Source organism: Belonocnema kinseyi, chromosome 9 (genome assembly GCF_010883055.1).
Source record: "Belonocnema kinseyi isolate 2016_QV_RU_SX_M_011 chromosome 9, B_treatae_v1, whole genome shotgun sequence".
Classification (NCBI taxonomy): domain Eukaryota; kingdom Metazoa; phylum Arthropoda; class Insecta; order Hymenoptera; family Cynipidae; genus Belonocnema; species Belonocnema kinseyi.
The window spans coordinates 101,718,012-101,743,019 of record NC_046665.1 but is presented as its reverse complement, the minus strand read 5'-3'; the positions used below and the strand labels follow the sequence as shown (position 1 = coordinate 101,743,019).

The window sequence follows — 25,008 nt, the reverse complement described above, 5'->3', positions numbered from 1 at the left end:
ATTGAATTCAATATGAAACACTTGGGTCTTGAAGTCGAATAATATTCCATTTTTAACAGAATAGTTGAATTTTCAACCCAGAAAGATAATTTATCGAACAAATAGTTGAATTTTCTACAGACAAACAAAAAAATATTATTTGATACCCAACAGTTGCAATTTTTTCGAAAGCTATTGATTTTCTACACACAAAAAAAGAATATTAAACAAAATACATAATTTGCCAGCGGAGCAGTTTAATTTTCAACCAAACAGATTAATATTCTATCAAAATATACGAATCTTCAACAAAATAAATACATTGTTAACCGAGTTGTTGAATTTTCAATAAAGAAAGATTAATTTCCTGAAAAAGAAACAAATTTTCACTCAAGAAACGTAATTTGTCAAAAAATAATTAAATTTTCTACAAACAAACAAAAATACATTATTTGATATCAAACAGTTCCAATTTAAATAAAAAATGAATTTTCAATCAAGAAAGATTATTCAGTCAATAAAGAAAAAAATTCACTCAAAAAGTTAAATATTAAGCCAGAAAATATAATAGTGAATATTTTAACTAAAAAGTCTTTTTATTTTGAATCAAAAGCAGTTCCATTTTAAACAAAACAGTTGTATTTTTAACGAAAAATGTTGGGTTTCTAATAAAAAAAAAAGGAATATTAAACAAAATACATCATTTACCAAACTAACAGTTACATTTTTATCCAGAAAGGTTAATTTTATACCAAAAAAGACGAATCTTTAACAAAATCGTAATAACCACATCGTTGAATTTTCAATCAAGAAAGATTAATTTCCTGAAAAAGAAATGAATTTTTAACGCAGAAAGATCATTTGTCGAACAAATAGTTGAATTTTCTACAAATAAAAAAAAATTTATTTGATACCAAACAGTTACAATTTTAATGAAAAAAGATCATTTTTTATATAAAAAAATGAATTTCAACCAAGAAAGATTTTCAGTCAAAAAACAAAAAATGCATTCAAAAAGTTGAATATTATGACAGAAAATGTTATAGTTAATATTTTAACCAAAAATTATTTTTATTATGAATCAAAAGCAGTTCCATTTTCAACAAAACAGTTGTATTTTTAACGAAAAATATTAAATTTCTAAACAAAAAAAGGAATATTAAACAAAATACATTATTTACCAAACTAACAGTTAAATTTTTAACCAGAAAGGTTAATTTTACACCAAAAAAGACGAATCTTTAACAAAATAAATATATTTTTAACCAAATATTTGTATTTTCAGGCAACCAGATTAATTTTCTATAAAAAGCTGAATTTTGAAAAAACTAAATTAATTATTAACCAAACAGTTGAATTTTTAAACTCAAGAAGGTCAGTTTTTAAACAAAAATGCAATAATTTTTTAAAGTTTAATTTTCAACCCAAAAACATCAAATTGTTTTACAGAAAAGTTAATTTTCAGCCAAACAGTTAAATTGGGAACCAAACTGTTGAAAATTCATTTTAAAAAATTAATTTACAACCAAAAAAAGTTAACCTTTTACGTAAAAAGATAATAAATCAAAAACAAACTTAACAAAAAAAAATAATTTCATACAACAGCAGAAAAAGAATTTTAAACAAAATATATAAATTATCAATCAAACAGTAAAAATTTCTACAAAAAAAACGCGAATTGTTTACAAATTGCATAAATACTACAGAGTTTAATTTTCTATTTAAAAAAAAAACTATTTTTTAAATTGAATTTTCAACCCAAAGGTATGAATTTTAAACAGAAAAGTTCGTTTTCAACCCAACAGTTTAATTTTCAACCAGACTTTTGAAGAGCCATTTAAAAAAATTTATTTATAACCAAAAAACATTCATTTTCAACCTTAAAAGATGAATTTTTAATGAAAAATTGTGATTGGTAATATTTTCATTAAAAAATATTTTCATACTAAATAAAAAACAGTTTCATTTTCAATAAAACACTTGCATTTTCAACCAAGAAGATTAATTTTCTACCTAAACAGACAGACGAATTATTTTCGAAAAATAGGTAAAGCTTTAACCAAACAAATGATTTTAAAACTAAAGAAGATTAATTTTTAAACAAAAATGCAATAGTTAGATTTTTATTACGAAAAATCATTTTTTAACAAAAAAAAAGCAAAATTTTTCTTCAACATTTGAGTTTTCTACTAAATTGTTGAATTTTTCATTAAAAAATACGAGTTTTTTACAAAACAGTTGAATTTTAAGCCCAAAATATGAATTTCTAACTACAAATGCAATAATTAATATTTGAACGAAAAATATTATTATACTTAATCAAAAACAGTTTCAGTTTCAAAAAAACACTTGCATTTTCAACAAAAAAAAATTGATTTTATACAATAACAAAAAAAACAATTTCAAACAAAACACATAATATGTAATCAGTTAATAAAAACAATTGGCTCGAACTCGTACCCTCCCCCATTTAAACCAATATGGCCTCCCCCCCCCCCCATAAACTACGTATGGTTTATTACTAAGTTAGAATTTCATTTTAAAATATTAATTATAACAGAAAAATTAATAAGTTTTTGACCATGTAGTTAAATTTTCAACCTAAGAAGATGAATTTTCAATGAAAAATGTTACAGTTAATATTTCACCTAAAAAATACTGCTATACTAAATCGAAAACAGTTTCAGTTTTAACAAAAGACTTGTATTTACAACGAAAAATTAATTTTATACAATAACAAAAAAAAGAATGCCAAACAAAATACATAATACATAATCAGGTAGTAAAACCACGTGGTCCGGACTCTACCCCCCCCCCCCCCCCTCTTTGGAACAGTGTGGCCTTTCGTCGAACCCCTCCCAGAAACCACATATGGTTCATAACTGAAAAGGCAAAGCAAAGTTGAACATTTCAGATGAAACTGCAACTATCTAGCACTAATAAACTAAAGATTGTTATAAACCATAGAAATTTGTTTACATAATTATTTTTTCTAAATTGAAATAATTATTAACTCACTCCAAATAAAGGGTAGATAAATAATTTGAAAATTTTCAAAAAAACCGTAACTTTCTAGCACTATTCAAATTGAATATTATTTACGATAATAATAAGTTGTGTAAATAATTTATTTTGTTAACTTTAATTAATTGTTAACCTCACTATAATTGAAAATCGGATTTTTTTACCTGTAATTTTTTAGTAGAGGGAGGTACCTCTGAATTAAAATTACACAAAAAGTAGAAACTTTTCGAAAAAACGACGACTTTCTAACTCTATTCTAAGAGGAAATGTCTAAAATGCATAATAAATTGTTTAAGCAATTTATCTAAATATCTAATTGTCAGTGTAAAGTACAGAAACAATTTACATTTTTTAAAAACCGCATAAAAATTATAATTGAAACCAAAAACTTGAAAACCATTTTTTTATGTGGTTTTTTGGGACTTATTGGGTGATATTTAAAAAGTAATATTTTATTCGTATTCTATAGGTAATTGCAAAGAAAAATGTTGGGTTTCAACCCGATTCACCTAATATTGACAATTCTCAATTAAATTGACCGAAACCTCGTTTTTCTTATGGGAAATACGTATTACACTTCATGGGCCTTAAACCACTTCTAAATATGTTTTTATTCAACAAATAAAAATGGATTTTTTTGTGTGAATTTGAACGAATTTCCGGACAATATGCATGAAAATCTTTAAAAATGTTGACCGCCCTAGTGTGAAGTCTGGTATAAGATGCACCTAACAATTATTTATTATTTTATTCCTAGAGATAGATCGTCGAGATACCGTTTTAAGTTTGAAAAATTACTTTCGCTGAGGCTGTAAAACTCATGAAACATAATATGTATCTAATATATCTATTTCTATGGTCTGCAAACGAGCACAAGATATTTTTTTTATATAAAATTCTGTCAGTATTAATATTTATGAGAGAAAGTTTCGTTTCGTTCATAAAGTTTAAACTATATTTCATATTTTTTCATCTAATATAAAAATAATTTGTTATAATTTTAACAATAACAGATATTAGTTCGTATAAATAGGAATAGAAATTTCTTAGCATTTTTCCCAAACTTGATTAAAATTTTTCGAGGATTCCTAATTCTTTCCTAATTCATGAAATCCCATAAAACTCTAATAAAATTTTTGGAAAATTTGTTTACAAAATGCATACTGGATATTTTCATTTTGGAATATTATTTTTGTTTTGCCCACATTGAGAATATTTAAATTTTAGTTGAAATCCACAATATTCTAAAAATTGCCCATCACGTAAACAAATTTAGTGTACTTTAACCAATAAAGATTTTTGCTTTATTTTTATTACTTCTATGTCGTCGTTCTTTTTACTGTTTTACCATAACATAAATGTTAAGTTTGCTTTGAAAAATGTTATCATTTCTATTTTGTTCTAATGTCGCTTTGCCGATAGAATTTTTTTTCAACTCTTATTTTAAAAATTTCCAACAAATCTGTTTTTCTACTATTTTAAATTTAGACAATTTTTGAAAACCTTGCAACTCAGAATTAGCAATTTGTTTCAAGTAACTAATTTACAGCAAAGTTACGTTATTTGTAACGTTTATGGTAACTTCGTTACTATTTTTAAAAATAACTTGTAACGTAACTTCAGTACTAATTTGTCAGGAACTTGCAACTTTAATTTAGTCGCTCTTAAGTTATTTTTTACTTGTTATATCTCTCCTATCAAAAGGGGCTTATGGGTCAGTGGTGGGTAGAAAATTAATCTCTTTTAATTGAGGATTTAACTATTTTCTTGAACATTTTTTTTTAGTTGAATGCAACTGTAATTGATTTCAAATTAAAGTATTTTTTGGTTGAAATATAATTAGCTATTATATTTTTTAAATAATATCATGTAACTGTTTTTTTTCTACTGGTCTAAAATAAATATTTTTTAAATATTTATTTTTATTTCTAAATTGTGAAAAAATTGCTCTCTAGCTCCGCTGGGATCCGAACCCAGGTCTATTAGAAAACCGGTCTGATTCTCGTGCCCACCAAGCTACAGAGAGACGAGATTAATTTCATCACAGCTCCTACAAGTTGAGTTCCGTCGTAATTCCTGATACTTGTAAGATTTTTTTTCAAACATTTTACTGTTTTATAATATTTTATGTTAAAGTTCTGACGAGGTAAATGCATTCAATGATTTGATGATAATAAACTAATAAGAAAATATCATAATAAACATATTAATAAGTATTACAAAATACAAAACATTCGAATGTTTGAAAAATTAATCTTAGAAGTATAAGGAATCACGTCGGAAATCAACTTATAGGGGTTGTGAAGAAATTGATCTCGACCTTCAGTAGCTTAATGGGCAAGAGCATCAGACCGGCATTCTGAAAGACCTGGGTTCAAATCCCAGCGGAGATTCCGAGCCATTTTTTCACAATTTAGAAATGAAGATCAAGATTAGAAAATATTGAATTAAGACCAGTAGATAAAAAACAATTAACATCAAATTATGTAATACAATTATTTGATATGAAGCATAACATCAAAAAATATCATCGCTTCAAATGTAACTTTTTTGCTGACAATTCATATTTTCTGTTTGAAAATGCAACTGTTTAGTAGAAAAATTTATCTTTTTGGTTTGAAAATTCAACAATTTATTGGACATTTTTATTCTTTCTTGGTTTAAAATTCGGCTTTTTTGTTTCAAAATTTATCTCATTTGATAACAAAATCGATTTTTTGTAATAAAGAAAACTTTGCTTGTATTCAAATTAAAGTATTTTTTTGGTTAAGATAATATCAACTACTACATTTTTTGTTGAGAATTCGTCTATTTTAGTTGAAAATTCATGAATTAATTGTTTTTTAAAGCAACTATTAGATTTGGTTAGAAAGTGACTTTTTTGTTAAAATTTTATATTTTCCATTTGAAAATGCAACTATTTTGTAGAAAATTCGCTTTCTTGGTTTGAGAATGAATCAATTCAGTGGACATTTTTTTCTTTCTAGTTTCGAAACTCCCATTCTACGTTTCGAATTGGATCTTCTTTGCCAAAAAACCTTATTTCTTTTTGGTTGACAATTCAAATATTTTGCTAGAAAAATCAATTACTTGGTTGAAAATGCATGTATTTCGTTAAAAAGTCCAAATTTGGTTGAAAATGAAACTTCTTTGTTAAAAATTCGTGTTTTTGATGTAAAAATGGTAGAAAATTCAACTATTTTGTTAAAAATGACCTTTTTATGAAAAATTCATACTTTCCTCGTAAAAATTCAACCATTTTCCTAAAAATTCATTTATTTTATAAAAACTTGAACTGCTACTGTAGAAAATCCAAATTTTTTTGAAAATTGAACTTTTTGATTGAAAATTCGTCCTTTGGAAATTCACTTTTGCAGTAAAAAACTCTTACTCTTTGGTTTAAAATAAAACAGTTTTTTTTAATGCGACTGAAAAATCTTACATTGACTAATACCTATTTCTTTTTAAATTGAGTTTTTACTAATTATCACATAAATTTTGCTTTATAAATTAAAAAATTAAGGAAGTGAAGAAAGTTGCTTTTTAGGTAACTATCAATAGTTACAAGTAACTTAACTGTAACTAATTACTCAAAAAAATAAACTAACTTACCAAACACTGGAACAACTTTTGATTTTTTAAGGATCAACTGGGTATATATAATTCTCAAGTTGTTCCATTGAATTCAACTGAATCAAGAATAATCGACACTGCCAATTCACTCTCGAGTATAGTGTTGCAACATTGCAAATGGGTGCTCTTTGGAAGAAACATTTTTCCTCATCGACTTTCATTATAAGACTACGAAACCTTTGTGGGTTTATAGAATCGACGTTTAAGGATAAGGAGCTGGGAGTGAAATACCGAGTACTTATAATAATTCAGCGTCATTTTATCCATTGTGAGAAATGGATGTGAAATATTTCATAATGTGAGAAATGGATGTGAAATATTTCATAGTGTGAGAAATGGATGTGAAATTTTTTATAATGATATAGGGGAGAATTCGAGATCAGAATTTACAATCTTCTGAGGAAAAAATAATTTTCTAAAGTAAATTAGAAAAATTAAATATTTTCGCAAAACTTAAATAGGCCGCGAAACTTCTTTTTCAAAATTCCCTGACTTTTCCCTCACCAGTTTTTCATTTTTCTTGGCCATTGAGATTCGAGGAAAAACATTTGAATATTTCAAGATTTCTAACAAAGAATCTTTAATAAACGGAATGAAACAATGTAAGATTACAATTGAAAATTTATTTATTTATTTAAATAAAACATATGAATTTTCAACAACAACCAAATCAATTTTTTTTTAAATGTTGAACTTTAAATAAAAAGAGCTAAATTATCCAGAAAAAATATAATGGTTGATATTTCATTAAAAAAAAGTTTCAACCAAATAGTTCTATTTTCAACCAAGTAGTTAAATATATTAACGAAACAGTTTTAATTTTATCCATAACAAAGATGGTTAATTTTCTACCAAAAAAGAAAACTTTACGACTAGAAAAATTTATTAACCTTTAAATGGAATAGTTTAATTTACAATTAAAAGAATAAATTTTCAATTTGAAAAAAATAATAATTTTTGTCCAGAGGTGAAGAATCTTTAAAAAATAATTTTTTCATAAAGCAGTTGAATCTTGAACCATGTAATTCAATTTTTATATAAAAAAGGCATGTTCAATGGAAGGTATCTAATTTCTCCACCTAGGCTGAAAAAGACAAATTTGCAATAAAATAATTTAATTGTTGAATCAAATAGTCGAAATTTGGAATTAAAAAGACGAATTCTTAAGGAGACACTTTAATTTTCAATAAAAAAGTTAATTTCTAATAAAAAAGTTTATTTTGAACAAACAAAAATAAATTTTCAATCTAAAAGGACAAATTTTCTATCCTAAAAGATAAATTTTCAACAAAATAGTTGCATTTTTGGCCCCAAAAAATAACTACCAAAATAGAGGAATTTTTAACTAGCAAAGATGAATCGCAATAAAAAATATAAAATTTCAACAACAAAAAATGAAATTTCTACAGAAAAAAATGAATTTTAAAATGTGTGAAAGAATCGACTTTTCAAAAAGGAACATGAATTTTCTACTGTAAAATATGATTTTTTTACTATGAATGAAAAATTACTTATCTTTAATCGGAATAGTTAAATTTCGAGTTATAAACTTAATTATTAACCAAAAAATACGAATTTTTAACGAGAGATGCAGACTTTAACTGTGGAATACTTAAATTTGAAGTTAAACAAATTAATTTCCAAACGTCAAAATCGAATTCTTAGCTAAAGATGAAGAATTTCAATTTAATAGTTGAATTTTCGTTTAAAGTGGTTTAACCTTCAGGCAAGTAGTTCCATTTTTAGCTAAAAAAGATTAATTTTCAAGTAAGTAGTTGAATTTTCAACCCAATACTTGAATCTTCGAGTCAAAAAGACGCAATTTTTTTTAAACATTCGAATTTTCAATAAAAATGTTCATTCCCGACCAAGAAATATAAATGTTCAATAAGAAACAACTAATTTTATATAAAAAAATTAACAAAACAGTTGAATTTTTGAACAAAAAAATATTACATTTAACAAAGTAATTGAATTTTTAACCTACAAAAAGGATTTTTCAACCAGATGGTCAAACTTTGGAACAAAAAAATTAAACCACAACAAAAATTAATTATTGTACTTTAAACCAATTATTTGAATTTTCAACAAAAACCAAATTAATTTTTTACCAAAAAGTTGCATTCAGAATCAAATAGTTGAACTCTTAAGAAAAAGAAACGAATTTTCAAATACAAAGATGAATTTAAAAAAAAAATGAATTATCAACCAAAAATTTAATTGTTGATATTTTATTTAAAAAAAACGAATTTTCAAGAAAATAAAATATATTTTAAACAAAGTAGTTACATTTTTCAACTAGTTTTAATTTTATCCAAACGAAGGTGAAATCTCTACAATAACAGACATTTTTTTTACCCAAAAAGGTGTTTTTTTAACAATGAAGATTAATTTTCTACCAAAAAAGATCAATTTTCAACAACAGAAGAAAAACAATTAATCTTTAACTAAAATATTTCGATTTACAGTTAGGTTAATTAATTTTCAATCTTAACTTTAACTTTTCTGAATGGATAATGTACATATAAATAATGTCATCTACTATATATAAACCATACATAAATTTTACACCCAGCGGATTGAATAAAAAAGGCCAATTTTGCACAAAAAGTTTATTTTCAACCCCAAAAAAATGAATTTTTAATCCGAAAAAGCGAATTTTGTCGAAACTTTTGACTGTTTTGTAGAAAGCTGGTGTTTTTGGCTTGAAAATTCAACATTTTGGATGCAATTTTTTTCTTCATTGACTGAATAATCTTTCTTTGTTGAAGATTCAAGTCTAGTTAACAATTCTTATATTTTTTAATTTTTGAAATTCATCTCTTCTAATAGAAATTTTTCGATAACCCCTAAATAAATTCAGGAACAAAATTTAGTCGACAAAAATTTACGTAATTTATGCAAATTCATAACTTTTTTTTATATTTTTAAAACCTCCTATATACTGTAAAAAATCCAAAAGTTACTAAAAATTTTTAAGAATGGCGGTAGAGATTAAGAAAAAAAGATCGAAAAAAGTGCAAATTTTTTTACTAAAATCAAGACTTACCCTGTTAAAAAAATGTTTACAAGAAAGTAAAACATTTCTGCAACAGTATTTTTTTTAAATGTATAGTTTTTTGTAAAAAATATAAAGAATTCAACACAAAAATACAGTTAAATATAAATAGCTAATTTTTCTCGAATTTTCTTGTTGAAAAGTAAAAAATTAACAATAAAGTATAAGTATCTTTAATTAAACAATGTTTATATTAATATTGATTTTGGTTTGTTGTCAAATTCTACAAAGTATTAGACACAACTACAGGATTTAAAATTTTTTAATTTTTAATTCTTCTATATGACAAAGTTTTACGATGTTATATTATTGAATTTTGATGCATAAATGCCAGTCATCAATTTGGGAGAATTCGATTAAGCAGAAGTGATATTTACAAGTTTTTAGAAGATCAAAACTTAATTTACACCTGGAAAAGACTTCAAAATGTAAAAATATAATATCTAGGTTTTTGAATATTTTGAAATAAAATTATCAAGTATCTTTAAAGGTTTTAAGAAAACAAAAAACAATGTCTGAAGTTTTCTTGGAAAATTTAAAACGATGTTTTATTTCAAAATACTAATTTTAAGCGAATAATTGAAAGGATTTTGAACGACATTTTGATTAGTAAATGACAATTGAAAAATGTTATTATTAATTTGGAAAGTAATGGATTTAGTTTCAAATTACAAGTTTAAAAAAAATAATTTGCAAGTGAAAATATTTAGAAACATTTAAAAAAGACAATGTAGTTCTTTAAAATTTTCAAACGAAAAATTTATATATAAGGTTTCCCAAATTTTCAAACAAAAATCTGAATGGTTTTAAGGTGATTTTTTTACTTTTGCAGAATTTTCAAAAAATGTTTGGACAAATTTGAATTCCAAGTTAATAAAATTATAATGAGATTCCTGAAGAATTTTTAAATTATTGTTTAAACGAATTTTTAAAAGAATATTTAAAAAGATTTCAAAACAAATTTTAATGTATTGATTCATGTTTCAAACTTAAAATTGTTTAAAATAATAGATTCTTTAGCAATACATTTTTTTAGATTCTTGTAGAGAATTAAAAAAAAAATTAAGTAAAATTAAGTAAAAATTAAGTAAAATAAACTATAATCATGTACAAAAACAGATAAAAGGAAAAATCTGTTTAAACAATAGAAAAAAGTTGTACTTTCCTGTAATTTTGGTTGCAATTTATTGCATTTATTTGAAGATACCTGCAAAAATAGTTTTAGTTTTCTGCACTTTTTTGCAAAAATTTTCCCTCAGGGAAAATTAATTTTTGTTTGATACATAGATAATTTTTAGTTCGAAAGGAAAAAAATTGTAGTACGCGTTTTTAAGAAAAAATATTTTCTAATTTTTAACAATTAAAAATCTCATTTTTCTCGAAAACCAGGCAAAATATGAATATCAGTCCACAGATTGAAATTTGACAACTTCTTGTAATCTACTGAATTGTACCCTTTCCAGATATTTATATTGTTTAATTCAATACATTTTTCCAAAAATATTAGAATAATTTATAGAAATCAACTAAAATAGCATTTAGTTTAGCGAACTTTAACATTTTATTTTTGTAAAATATTACTTTTAGTTATCTGACTATGTAAAAAAGATGTACCATGAGACTATTAAGGTTTCTGAGCTTCAAATAAATAAAAATGCGCCTTTATCTTTAAAATTGAAGTAACATGTTTTTTACCGATTCAAAATCTCATTTTTCTTGACAAATATGCAAAATATGAAAAGCAGTTGATGTTTTAAAATTGTTCAGCTTCCTGAAATATATAAAAATGTACCCTTACCGGATGTATATCTTGTGCGTTTTAACACAAATATTAAAAAAAAATACAATTTTATTAAAGAGACTAAAATAGCATTTGGTTTGAGGAACATGAAGATTTTATTTTTCAAAAGTTTTTTTTTTTTGTTTTTAGTTGAGTATCAATATTCACACTCGTCCCCCTTTCTGAAACCTATAAAATGAGACCCTCACCATATTTATCTTGTGTATTTTACAAACATAACTCGATTTTTATTGATTTTTTTTTTATCTTTTTTTTTAAATTTATTCGAATACACAAGATCTGGAGAGCGTATTATCTTATAGATTTAAAAAAGGGAAACGAGTTTGAATATTTATACTCAACTTTTAAAAAAATGTTAAAGTTTCCTTAAACTAAATGCTATTTTAGTCGATTTTTTCTATATTTTTGGAAAGATTTATTGAATCATACTATATAAACATCTGGAAAGGATCACATTTAATAGATTTCAGGAAGCTAAAAAATTTTTGATCTAGAAATATTATTCATATTTTGCATTTTTTTCGAAAAGGATGAAATTTTTAATTGTTAAAAATCAAAAAAATGTTTTCTTAAAAACGCTTAGTACGATTTGTTTCTTTCTTGGCTCAAAATAAGCATTGTTTTAAGAGGATGAAAAAATGTTTTTAAGTTTTATGGGAAAGCTTTAAATGTGTGATTTGTAATTAATTCTGAGAGAAAATTGAAAAAGATTACAGAACATTTTTAATTATTTCCTAACATTTTTAAAAAGTGTGTAAAATATTTAAAAATCAGATTTTGCAATTATGCCATATCCCATCATTTTAGAAAAATTCAAGTTTAAGAGATATTCAAAAGTCTTGAAACGATTAAAAAAAATGAAAACCTATAAAGATTTGTAAAGAATTTTGTAAGGTTTCACGAAATTGGAAAAAAAATGTGAATTCCTAGAAAAAATTAAAATACGTTTTTATTACAAAAAATTAATTTTAAGGGATAATTTAAAAAGATTCTTAAACATTTTACGAAATTTAAAAAATTGTTAAATAAGAATTTAAAGGTTTTTAAGACTGTTTTTTAATATTCTTATGAAATTTAAAATTATTCTTTGTTTTGAAAAATGATCTTCAAGAGAAAATTAAAAAAGGTTTTAAAACATATCAAACGATTTCCTAACATTTGAAAAAAGAGTGCAGAAGATTTTAAAGCAAAATGTTTCAATTTGGTAAAATTTAAAAAAAAATGAGTAAGTTTTAGAAATATTTGGTAGAATTGAAGAAATTCAAAAATAAAATCATTTTCAACTTTAAAAAACTTCTAGAAATGTAGATTTTTTTTAATTGCAAAAATGAAATTTGGAAGCTTTGAAAGATTTTGTAAGAGTTTAAAGAGAATAAGCAGATTTTCTTAAAATCCCGGGGGAAATTCAGAAGATTTTAAGGAAAATTTTACATTATGGATGATCTTTTTAAGTTATAAGAAAAATTTGGTTTAGCCTGAAATACTTTTAAGAATTGAAGACATTTTATATAGATTCAAAATATTCAAAAACTTTAAAACATTTCTGAAAACTAATCAAATATTTTTTTTGTTTCTTCCAACATTCTAAAAGTTCTGAACGTCTTTTAACAAAAAATCGAATTTTTCCTAATATTTTGTCAGTTCTTAGAAAATGAAGAAAATTTATTTAAAATTTTCTAGGTTCTTTTTCGACACATCTGAAATACTCAAAAATGTTTTTTTTTTTTAGTTTTTTCAAGAATCCTGTAAAAATTGTGTTTATTTAAATTTAAAAACTAACTGATAATACTTATTTTCTTGTTTTCAATGCTTGCATTTTAATTGCAACTCGAATTTAAGTGTTTAAAAATTTGTGACAAATAAATATTCATGTAAAATTTTATATCATATTAATATTAATATTTTTTTTATTTCTCATGGTGTTGAAAACAAGTTTAAAAAGTTCAATTCAAATATTGTTTTATTCATTTCTAGACAATACTTTTTCTTAAAAAACCTTCTTTAAATCAGAAAACGTCTATTACGTTTCGAAACATAATACAAAAAAAGTTACTTAACATAGGTGAGGAGGGTGGTGGGTCAAAGGAAATGGATGTGGGAGCACTTTAGGGTTGAACATTATGGCGGCTAGTCGTGAGCAAATTTTTCTCAAAAATAAGAATTTTCCATACAAACTACAACTTTGGCTATTTGTATCGAAATTTCGGTACAAACAGCCCTTAATGCTACTCGTACTGAAATTTTGGTAAGCGTAGATACGACCCTTTTGAAATGAGATGTTTTGTTTGTAACGGAGAACCAGGGGTCAATCCAACTCATAATCTTCTGATTCGTGACCCACCATTCTCCAGATACATGGCACCCCCGAGCTACTTTTGAAGCAGATTGTACTTTCTATTGTTCTTACGCCACAAGTAACGATATTTTTTTTGTTCTGAAGAAAGACAAAGATAAGAGAGAGAGAGAGAGAGACACACACACACAAAACAGATGCAGTATTGTAAGTTAAAAAAAAATTTTTTTCTAAAAGTAGCGAACTCCATTTCGCTGAAGAACACATTGTATCCCAGAACAATGCTCTTGAAGCCTGTATTATTCCGAGAGAATCATTTTTTTCATTTTCAAAAAATAGTTTCCTTTTTCATAAAAGAGGATAAATTATTGCAATATTAAAATAATTTTTCAGGGGCCTTGCATAAATTATGCAGTTTTTTCTGCAATTTTGAACCAGGTACCCCACCCCCCTCCCTATGATAGACTGTAAGTTTAGTCAATTAATTATTCAAATTATTATTTCTTATATTAATTTAAAAAGCAGTTCATCTTTATATGAATAAAAAATGTTCAATTTTTTTAAATGCTCAGCTTGCAACCAAAAAATATGACGCTGTTACCAAAAGAGATACATTTTCAAATCAAAAAGGCAAATTTTCTACAAGAGTTCCCTTCTAAACCAAGAAGATTACTTTTTTACCAAAAAGACCAATTTTGAAAAAATTAAATCAATTTTCAACCAAATACTTGAACTTTAAAAAAAAAGCAATTAATTATTAACTATTTATGAAATATTTAAATTTTCATTGAAAAAATGTATTTGCAATAGAAAAAGAATTTTGTATAAAAAAATAATTTTTTATAAAACAGTTGAATTTTTTACAAAATAATAGGATTTTCAAGACAACATGTTACATTTTCTACATAATAGTTGAATTTTCAACCAAAGAATTGAATTTTCTATAAAAGAGTTGAATTTTAAGTTTAAACATTGTTTTTTAACAACAACAAAACTAAATTTTTCAAAGTAATTTAATTTTTAACCAACGAGATGAACTTTCCACTAAAATTATGACTATTCAACAAAAAATTGAATTTTTGAGAAAGCATTTTAACTTTCAACCAAAGAGTTCAAATTTTTAAATAAAAAGAGAAAAATTGTATCAAAAAATAAAACAGGTGATAATTGAACCAACAAGATTATTTTTAATTAAAAACAGTAGAATTTAATAAAAAAAGGGGAACTTTCAACAATATACTTGAATCCGCAAATGAAGCGGATTAAATTGCAATCAAACCGTTGCAATTTTATATAAAAAAATTTAATTTGTACCAAAAAATGAGACTTTTTAACAAATCACATAAATTTTAAACGCAATAATTAAACTTGGAAAATAAAAAAGATCAATTATTATCGAAAAATGGTAAAGTTAAAGTTTCATATCAAATAAATACATTTTTAAGACAAAAAAAACAATTTTCTACAAAAAGAATACATTTTTAACCAAATAATTAAGTTTTCCATCAAAGTATTGAATTTTGAACATAAAAAGATATGTTTTCCACAAAAAATATAATAGTTGATATATCAATCAAAAAATTTTTAATTAGAACCAGTTGAAAATTGAACAGGAAAAAAAAGAAATTTATACACAAAGAGATGATAGTTCCAATTAAAAAAGTAAATTTTTAATCAGAGTTGCATTTTCAACAAAGAAGATTATTTTTCTACTGAAAAAAAGACGAATCCTTTAAACAAAGCACAATTTTTCAACAAATTAGTTTAATTTTTAAACAAGGAGATTTTTTTACAATAAAGTTGAATTTCCAACTAAAGATTTCAATTTTCCACCAAAGAGTTGAATTTTCAAGTACGTAGTTCAAATTTCAGTATAAAAATTATTTAGTAATGAGTATGAATGGTCAACAAAAAAATTAATTTTTAAGAAAGCATTTCAACTTTCCTTTCAATTAAGGGATTAAATGTTCAATCCAAAAAGATAAAGCTGCAACAAAAAATGTAATACTTCATATACCATTCAGAGAATTTAATGAGATTTACTGAAGCAGATTACCTTTTAATCAGACCCTTGCCTTTTCATATAAAAATTTATTTTTTACCAAAAAATTCGAAGTTTCTACAAAATACTTTCATTTTAAAACTAAAAAAGGTCAATTATTAACCAAAAATGTAAAAGTCAAATTTTCAATTTAAAAAATAACTTCAAATAAAGAAACGAATTGTCTACAAAACAGTTTAATTTGTTTACAAATAATTAAACTTTCTATCAAATTGTTAAATTTTCAAGACAAAAAGGCAAATTTTCTATAAAAAAAGTCAAATTTTCAACAAAAAATTTGAATTTTTCACCAAAGAGTTGAACCTTTTTTTAACACTCAATTAAACCAGTCTAAATTTAATCCAGGCAAATGGATTATTAACAAAAAAAAATAATTGTTAAATTTTGATTTAACATTTTTTTTCGATTTGAAAAAATAGTTGTCTGAAAAATAGTTTAATTTTTAACAAATAATGAAATTTTGAAGGCGGAAAGGCAAATTTTCCACCAAAGATTTGAATTTTTAAATAAGTAGTAGAATTCTCAATTTAAAAAAATTATTTTTTAATAGCAAAAAACTGATCCTGATGAAAGTAGTTAAATTCTTAACCAAATAGATGAATTTGTCACTAAGCTTATGAATCTTTAACAACAAAAAATAGATTTTTAAGAGAGAATGTTAACGTTAACCAAAGAATTGAATTTTCAACCTAAAAGGTAAATATTTGATAAACAAATTGATATTTATATATGAAAGACACAAAATTTAATTTTAAATTAAGGCTGGATGAATGTATTAAAAAAGGGCGAGTTTTCAACAAAATACTGTAATCATAAACTAAAACAGATTAAATTTCAACAACACAGATTATTATCAAAAAAGGAAATTTTTCAAAAAATTCAGAAATTTTAAACCAAATAGTTGCATTTTGAAACTAAAAAAAGATCAATTATAAACCATAAATGTAATAGTTATATTTTTATTAAGAAAACATTAATTTTCTACTTTAAAAACTTTTTTTTACGAAACACAATAGAAATTATAAAAACAAAAATAAGGCCTCTACCAATTGAGAAAAAATTTATAACCTAAAATTCCTCCCTTCCAACATAAAAAAACTCTTCAAAATGAAAAATTATTCCTCTTACAATACAGTAAAAATTGGAAACCAAAATTGCCTTCCTTCCAGATAAAATAAAATTTCAAAAAAAATGATCCTGCCAATTCATAAAATAATCAGAAGCAAAGTTTACACCGGCATAAAAATTTTAAAAAAATTAAATATGCCTCTGCTAATTTAAAAATTAAAAAATAGAATCTTCTCTTTTCAAATTCAATAATAATGTTTAAAATATCAAATTTGGCTGTGTTTAACTCAATAAAAATCTAAAATACCAAAAAGTTCCTCTTCCGTTTTTGAAAAAAATAAATACCAAACTTTCGCCCCTTTATTTTAAAATTATAATTGTGATTTTGGAAAACTGAAAATTTTTCTTTAAAATCTCTCGAATCTTTTTCAAAAGTTCATAAAATCATTTAAAATTATGTATTAAATGCTAAATAGTGCAAACGTTTCATTATATGATACTTATTTGGCCAAAAGTGTTTTGTTTTTTATTAAATAGATAAAAAATAAGGTGCCACAGACTATCTTTAAGAATTAATCTATTTTTTTTAATTTGTTGCGAAATTATTATTAATAGTTGTATTCCTTACAGTTTTTTCACAATAGTAAAAATTGTTGTCAGAAAAGTCAGTAACATTTCCTAAAAGTTACATCATTTAAAAAAAGAGAGATTAGAAAAATTGGTGATTTGTGGGTTTAAAAATGATTGAATAAAGAAAATTGTAGATGAAATTCTGATGGATTACGACAGTTGCGGTTATATGTATATAAATGTAATAAAAAAAAAGGAATCATAATTTTATTTTAATATTTACTCAATTATAATGAAGATTAAAAATTAAATGAGATTGAAATAAATATTTTAATTGATTAAATTGGCATGTCTTGTTGAAAATGGTTGGCTTCACGTACAAAGATACATCTTGACAAAGATATTTAAATAAAAAAGATGTCCTTTCTCAATTCAAAAGAAATTGCAACTATATCATTCCTCCCTCACACTCAATAAAAATGTGAAAATAAACTTTATGAACTCTTGCAACTCAGAAAAAACAAAGCCTTATTCTTTTCAACGCAATGAAAATGATAAAAACACAAATAGGGCATCTTTAAATTAATAAAAAAAGAATCAAAAAACAAAATTTTTTCCTTCCAACTTAATGAAAACGATAAAAATAAAAAATTTCCACCTGCTAAATTCGGAATTTTTTAAATTTCTTTACACACGAAGAAAATAAAAAATGGCCTCTTCCAATTCAGAATGAAATGAAAATAAAAACATTTTGCCGTAAGCTCAATACAAATATGTAAAATTAAATATGTTTTTTTCAATTCAGAGATAGATCCTCTTCAAATTTAGAAAAAAACCTAAAACCTATTTAAACTATCAAATTTGCCTTTTCCAATTCAGAAAAAAACTGATAACCAAAATTTGCGTCCTTCCAACGCAATAAAAATGTAAAACAAAAAAATCTCCTGTTCCATTTCAGAAAACAAATAAAAATAAAAAAATTTCTCCTAAAGCTCAATAAAAATATGAAAAATAAAAAATGGCCTTTTTAAATTCAGAAATAGGGTTTCTTCCTATTTCGAAAAAAACCCTAAAAACTATTTCAAACAGAAAGTGTGCCGTATCCAATGCAGAAAAAACTGAATAAACATTTTCCTCTTCCCAACTCAATATGAATAATATAAAAGGAATAAGACCTCGACCAAGTTAGACAAAATTCACAATAAAAAATTCCTCCTTTCAACTTTAGTAAAAACCTTAAAAAATTATCCTTCTTCCAATTCATAAAATATTGAATATCAATGTTTTCGTCTCAACAGAAATCCTAAAAATATATAATTTCCCTCTTCTAATTCAGAAAAATAATCGGAAATAAAAATCAGGAAAAGACTGCAAACGTAAATTTCCTCTTAACTCAATAAAAATTTTAAACGTTAAAAAAATGTTCTGTTCCAGTTCAAAAAAAAATGAAACTTTTTTCCGTTAAACTCAATAAACAAACAATGGTATCTTCCAATTCAGAAAAAAATGAAAACCAAAATTTCCTGCCTTCCAAGTCAATAAAAATAAAAAATACAAAAAAATTGCTTTAAAATCTTTTCTATATTTATTTTTGAAAATTTAGAAAGTAAATTCAAATGTTTTGACATTTTTTTCAATTGAATGATGAAAATTATAAGTGAAATTTTAATGGATTTCGACATTTGCGGTTTAATAGATGTACATGTAATAGAATGAAGGAATCTTAATTATATATTTTGATAAATATCTACCGAATTATAATTAAAAATAAAAATGGAATGAAATTGAAATAAATATTTTAATAGATTAAAATGACATACCTTGCTGGAAATAGTTTGCTTTACGTAAAAAGACACAAACTAATGCCATAAGCTGGAGCTGAGAAAGCCTCTGTCGCGTCGAAGGCGGAAGTGGAAGAAGATCACGTAGATTCGCGATTTCTGCGTTTATCAGGTCCCTTCGTAATTTGCTCGCACCTTTCGTCGACTTGCTCGCATCTATCCTTCAAGCACACGTCAATATTATCACTCGCTACGATACTGGATCATATTTACAATTTATAAATAATATGAAAAAATTTTTGTTTTAACGAATTTGCATATTTAGGGACGTCCATAAACTACTTTACGATTTTTGGGCTAATTTCCCATGGATTTCTTAAGGAAAATAGGAGAGTAATAAGGGAATAATAAGGAAATAAATCGCTTCATTTTATTATTTTCTATTATTCCCATTCCATTCTATTCTATCGTATTCTATCGTATTCTGTTCTTTTCTAATCTACTTTATTCTATCCTATTATGTACTCTTCTGTTCTCATTTAATCTATTCTGTTTTAATCTTTTCTTTTATATTCTATCCTATCATATTCGGTTATGTTCTAATATATTATTTTCTATTCTATTATAATCTATTCTATTCTATTACATTCTAATCTATTATATTCCATCCTATCCTATTCTGCTCGGCTCTAATATATTCTATCATGTTCTAATTTATTCTATTATATTCTATTCTATCATATCCTGACCTATTCTTTTCTTTTCTATTCCATTATTTTCTACTTTAGTCTATTCTATTCTACGCTATTCTATCATGTTCGGTTCTGTTCTAATCTATTCTATTCTATTATATCCTATCATATTCTTATCGATTTTATTATAATCTATTCTATTCTATCCTACCCTACCTTATCCTATTCTGTTCTAATCGATTCTATTATATTCTATATTATCCTATCCTATTCTTTTCTATTCTATTCCATTCAAATCTATTCTCTTCCATCCTATCCTATTATGTTCTTATATATTCCATTACTTTCTAATTTATTCTATTCTATCATATCCTGTTCTATTCTTTTCTTTTCTATTTTATTTCATTATTTTCTACTTCAGCCTATTCTATTGTATGCTTTTCTATTTTATCCTATTCTATCATATTCTATCCTACTCTATCCTATTTTATTCTCATCTATTCTCTTCCATCCTATTCTATCCCCTCCTATTCTGTTCTAATATAGTCTATTCTAATATGTTCTTTTATACTACAACCTATCTTATCCTAACCTATTCTGTCCTATTCTTTTCGTTTCTATTCCAGTCTTTTCTACCTTATTCTAGTCTATTCTATTATTATATAATCCTTTAAAATTAGTATCATATTCGCTTCTATTCCATACTATTCTATTCTATCCCATCCTACCATATACTTTCCTATCCTATCTAATGCGATTCTATAGTGTTCTTTTCTACTCTAGTCTATTCTATGCTATGCTAATCTACTCTATGTTATCCTATTCTATCCTATTTTGTACTAATCTATTATTTGCCTATTCTATTACATTCCATAGTATTTTATTCCATACTATTCTATTCTATCCCATCCGCTCTTATACTATCCTATCCTACCTTATCCTATCATATAATATTCTGTTATCTTCTACTTCATAATATTCTTTTCTACTCGAGTTTACTCTATTTATGCTACACTATTCTATTTTATCCTATGCTATCCTATTATGTTATAATTAATTATATTATATAGTATTCTGCTATGCACTGTTCTAATCTATTCTATTTTAATCTATCTTACGAAATCTCATCCTACCTATTTCTATACTGTTTTGTTCTAATATATCATATTCTATCATATTCTGTCGCATTACCTTTTCTATTATATTCCATTTTATTCCTTCCCTTACTATCCTATCTTATCCTGTCTTATAATAATCTGTTCTTTTATAATGTATTCTATTCTAGTATATTCTGTCATTTCCTATACTATTCTATTCTATACTATATAGTTATAATCTATTATATTCTCTGCTATTCTATTCTTATGTTGTCTACTCTAACATATTTCATTCTATCATATCCTATTCTATACTAACAATGAATATCCTATTTTTTTCTAATTTACTTCATTCTATTCCAACCTAAACTATCTTACTCTATGTTATCCTAACCTATAATGTTCCGTTCTGTTCTAATCTATTCTGACCTATCCTAGCATATGCTAATCTATTATTTTCTATTCTATCCTATCATATGCTATCCCATTCTGTTCTTTTCTAACCTACTCTATTCTATTTCATACTATCTTATCCTATCCTATCCGAAAATATTCTGTTCTAATATATTTTATGCTATCCTATCCTATACTATAGTGTCCTATTCCATTATATTCTATTCTACTATATTCAAGTCTAATCTATTATGTTCTGTTATATCCTATTCTATCTTATAAAATTGTATCCTATTCTTTTCTTATCTAATCTATTTTATTCCAAGCTGCCCTATCTTATCCTATCCTAACCTATAATGTTCCGTTCTTCTCTAATCTATTCTACCGCATCCTATCGTATTCTATTATAATACTTTATATTCTATTCTATTCTATTCTATAATATCCTATTCTGTTCTTTTCTAACCTACTCTATTCTATTTCATCTTATCTTATCCTATACGAACCTGTTCTGGTATAATCTCTTCCATACTATCGTATCCTATACTATAGTATCCTATTCTATTATATTGTGCTCTATTCTATTCTAATCTTTTCTATTATATTCCTAACCTATAATGTTATGTTCTGTTCTAATCTGTTCTATTCTATCTTGTACTTTCTACCGTATTCTATTCTTTGATAATATATTCTTTTTTTTCATATGAAGCGCTTAATATTCCGTAGATTCCAAGACGAAATATGTTAAATGTGTAACAAAATACTTAAATTTTTGAACAAATATTTAAAAATATAATATTTAATTTAAAGAAAAAAAAACGTATTTTCAACCAAATAGTGAAATTTTCAACTAAAGAGATGACTTGTCGAAAACGAAAAAAAATGTTTTTAGCCAACCAAACAACAACCAAACAGTTAAGACAAACGAATTTTCAACAAAATGTTTAAAAATTAATTTTCAATACTAAAAACCATATTTTGCAATATAGAAAAATATAACAAGTTTCAACCAATTAAATTCAACTAAAAAATACTAAATTTATCCATTAATAAATATTGTTTTATTAACGAAATTAATTGTCTACCCAAAAATATGGATTAATTAAATTTTCATATAAAAACTTAATTTTTATCCGAAAAACGGATATGCAACAACATAGCTAAATTTCCAACCAAAGAGATGAAACTTTAAATCATTATTGACATTGCACTTTCAACTAAATACAACAATTTCCAAACCAAAAAGACGATATTTTTCGACAAATTGAATTTTCATCAAATACGTTGAAAATTTGACTATTCGTGTATTTTGTGGAAAATTCTTCTTTTGGCAGAAAATTAATTCTATAAGCTAAAATATTATTTTTGCAAGTTAAAACTTATCTATTTAGTTAACAATGCAACTATTTTGTTAGAAATTTACCTATTTTGCTCAAAACTCAACTATTTGTTGTTGTGAAAAGCTCATCTCCTTAGTTAAAAATTTCCCTATTTTGTTGAAAACTCGTTTTTTTTGCTTGAAAAGTACTTTTTTTATCTAATAATTAAAATATTTCATTTTTGGATGAAAGTTTATCTTTTATAAGATGAAAATTCGACTATTTGACAGAAAATTGGTTTCGTTAAACATTTGTTTTTTTTATAGACAGTTAATTTTATTGAAAATAGTTTATTGTTTTTTTTTAAGAATTCAAATTTTGTATTTAAAAAATTCGCATTCTTTGGTTGAATTCAGCTATACAAAATGTGTTTTTTAAATGTCGCAAATTAATTTTTGAACTGAGAATTAAACAATTCCAAGGTGAATTAGAAATTTATCTTTTTTAGTTGAAAATTCAACTGCTTGTTTGGCGATTCAATTGAACTAACTATTCCATTTCTTGTTGAAAATTTCATTAAACTGTTTTAATTGAGAGTTTAAATGGTTGGCTGAATATTTATGTATATCCTTGAAAATTCGGCATTGGATAAGAAATTAATCTTTTTTGTTTCAAACTCATCGTTTTAGTTAAGGTTTCAACTTTTTTCTTAAATTCACATTTTTCATTTAAAATTAACTGGCTAATTCTATTATTGAAAATTTTGTTTTTTGTTTGTTAAAAATTCAACCAATTAAATTCAACTAAAAAATACGAAATTTATCCTTTAATAAATATTGTTTTATTAACGAAATTAATTGTCTACCCAAAAATATGGATTAGTTAAATTTTCGTATAAAAACTTAATTTTTAACCGATAAACGGATATGCAACAACATAGCTAAATTTCCAACCAAAGAGATGAAACTTTAAATCATTTTTGAAATTGCAGTTCAACCAAGTAATTGAATTTTTAACCGAAAATATGAATTTTTAAACAAATAGTGTTATTTCCTACTAAACTGTTCATGTTTTTAATAAAAGAGATGAATTTTCTATAAAACAGTAGAATGTTTTACCTAAAAATATTAATTTTCAATAACAAAAATAATTTACAACCAAATTGTTGACTTTTCAACTAAAAGCAAAAATTTTCAATAAACTAAAAATACATTCTTTACAAAGTAGTTGAACTCTAAACCAAGTAATTGTTTTCTTAACCAAAAAATGAATTCTCAACGAAACATGTAATATTAAACTTTTCAGTTAAAGAAAATTAATTTACAACTAAAGATGAAACTCATTTTCAACAACATAATTAAATTTTCAGGCAAAGAAATGAATCATCAACAAAAAAAGAATTAATTTTTAACAAAGTGGTTTAACCTTCAAACAAATAGTTTAATTTTTGACTATTAAAAAACTAACTTTTAACAAAATAGTACCATTTTTAACCAAACGAGTTGAATTCCGAAGCAAAAATATAATGGTAGCCTTTTCAAAAACAAAAAATTAACTAAAATTTAAACTTTGTTCAAATTTATCATCCCTGTTACAATCCGTAGTTTTTGGTATGCCCCCCCCCACTCTCCTTAATTTGGTAACGCAGTTTAAGTACGCCTCTTTAACTTACATCAGCGATTTCAAATTAATAAATAAAAAACTAATCAAAGCTGTTGCCTTACGACAAGAAAAAAGTCTAGTCGTTCAAACTTCCCCTCCCATACTTACCATCCCTTACTGCCCCTCTATTCCAATGCTTCCTCTCCCCGTACTTGAACCTTCGCTTCCCCTCCCTTCACTTACCCTACTCATCCTCCCCTCATTTCCCACCACTTCTTCTACTTCCCTTATTTTCCCTCACGTCCCCTACTTCTCCTCCCTTCATATTTCCTTACTCTCCCTACTTCCTAACTCTCTTGATTTCCCTAACTTCTCCCAATTTCCCTCTCTTCACTTACTTCACTTACCCATCCTTATTTCCAACCACTTCTCCTACTTCTCATACCCTTATATTCCCTTATTTTTTCTCATTTGCCCTGCTTTCCCTTTCTTAATTTCTCCTCACTTACCCTACTTCCTTTCCCCTAATTTCTACTTCTAACGTGTCCCCTAAGGGTTTACATTTTTTCTTACACCTTCTCTATTCCTTTACACACCCTCCACACACTTACTTGGTGGTGGAAGGGGGACCTACAG

The 25,008-nt window shown here is 24.9% G+C and overlaps 1 protein-coding gene across 1 annotated transcript in view; it reads right to left on the bottom strand.

Moving 5' to 3' along the window:
• The window catches only part of LOC117180115 (neuronal PAS domain-containing protein 4), a 73,810-nt gene that overhangs the window by 35,411 nt on the left and 13,391 nt on the right, over positions 1-25,008 (bottom strand). Inside the window, exon 2 of the mRNA XM_033372448.1 lies at positions 19,309-19,490. Coding sequence (XP_033228339.1) covers positions 19,309-19,490 — 182 coding nt within the window. The remainder of the gene's footprint in view (positions 1-19,308; positions 19,491-25,008) is intronic.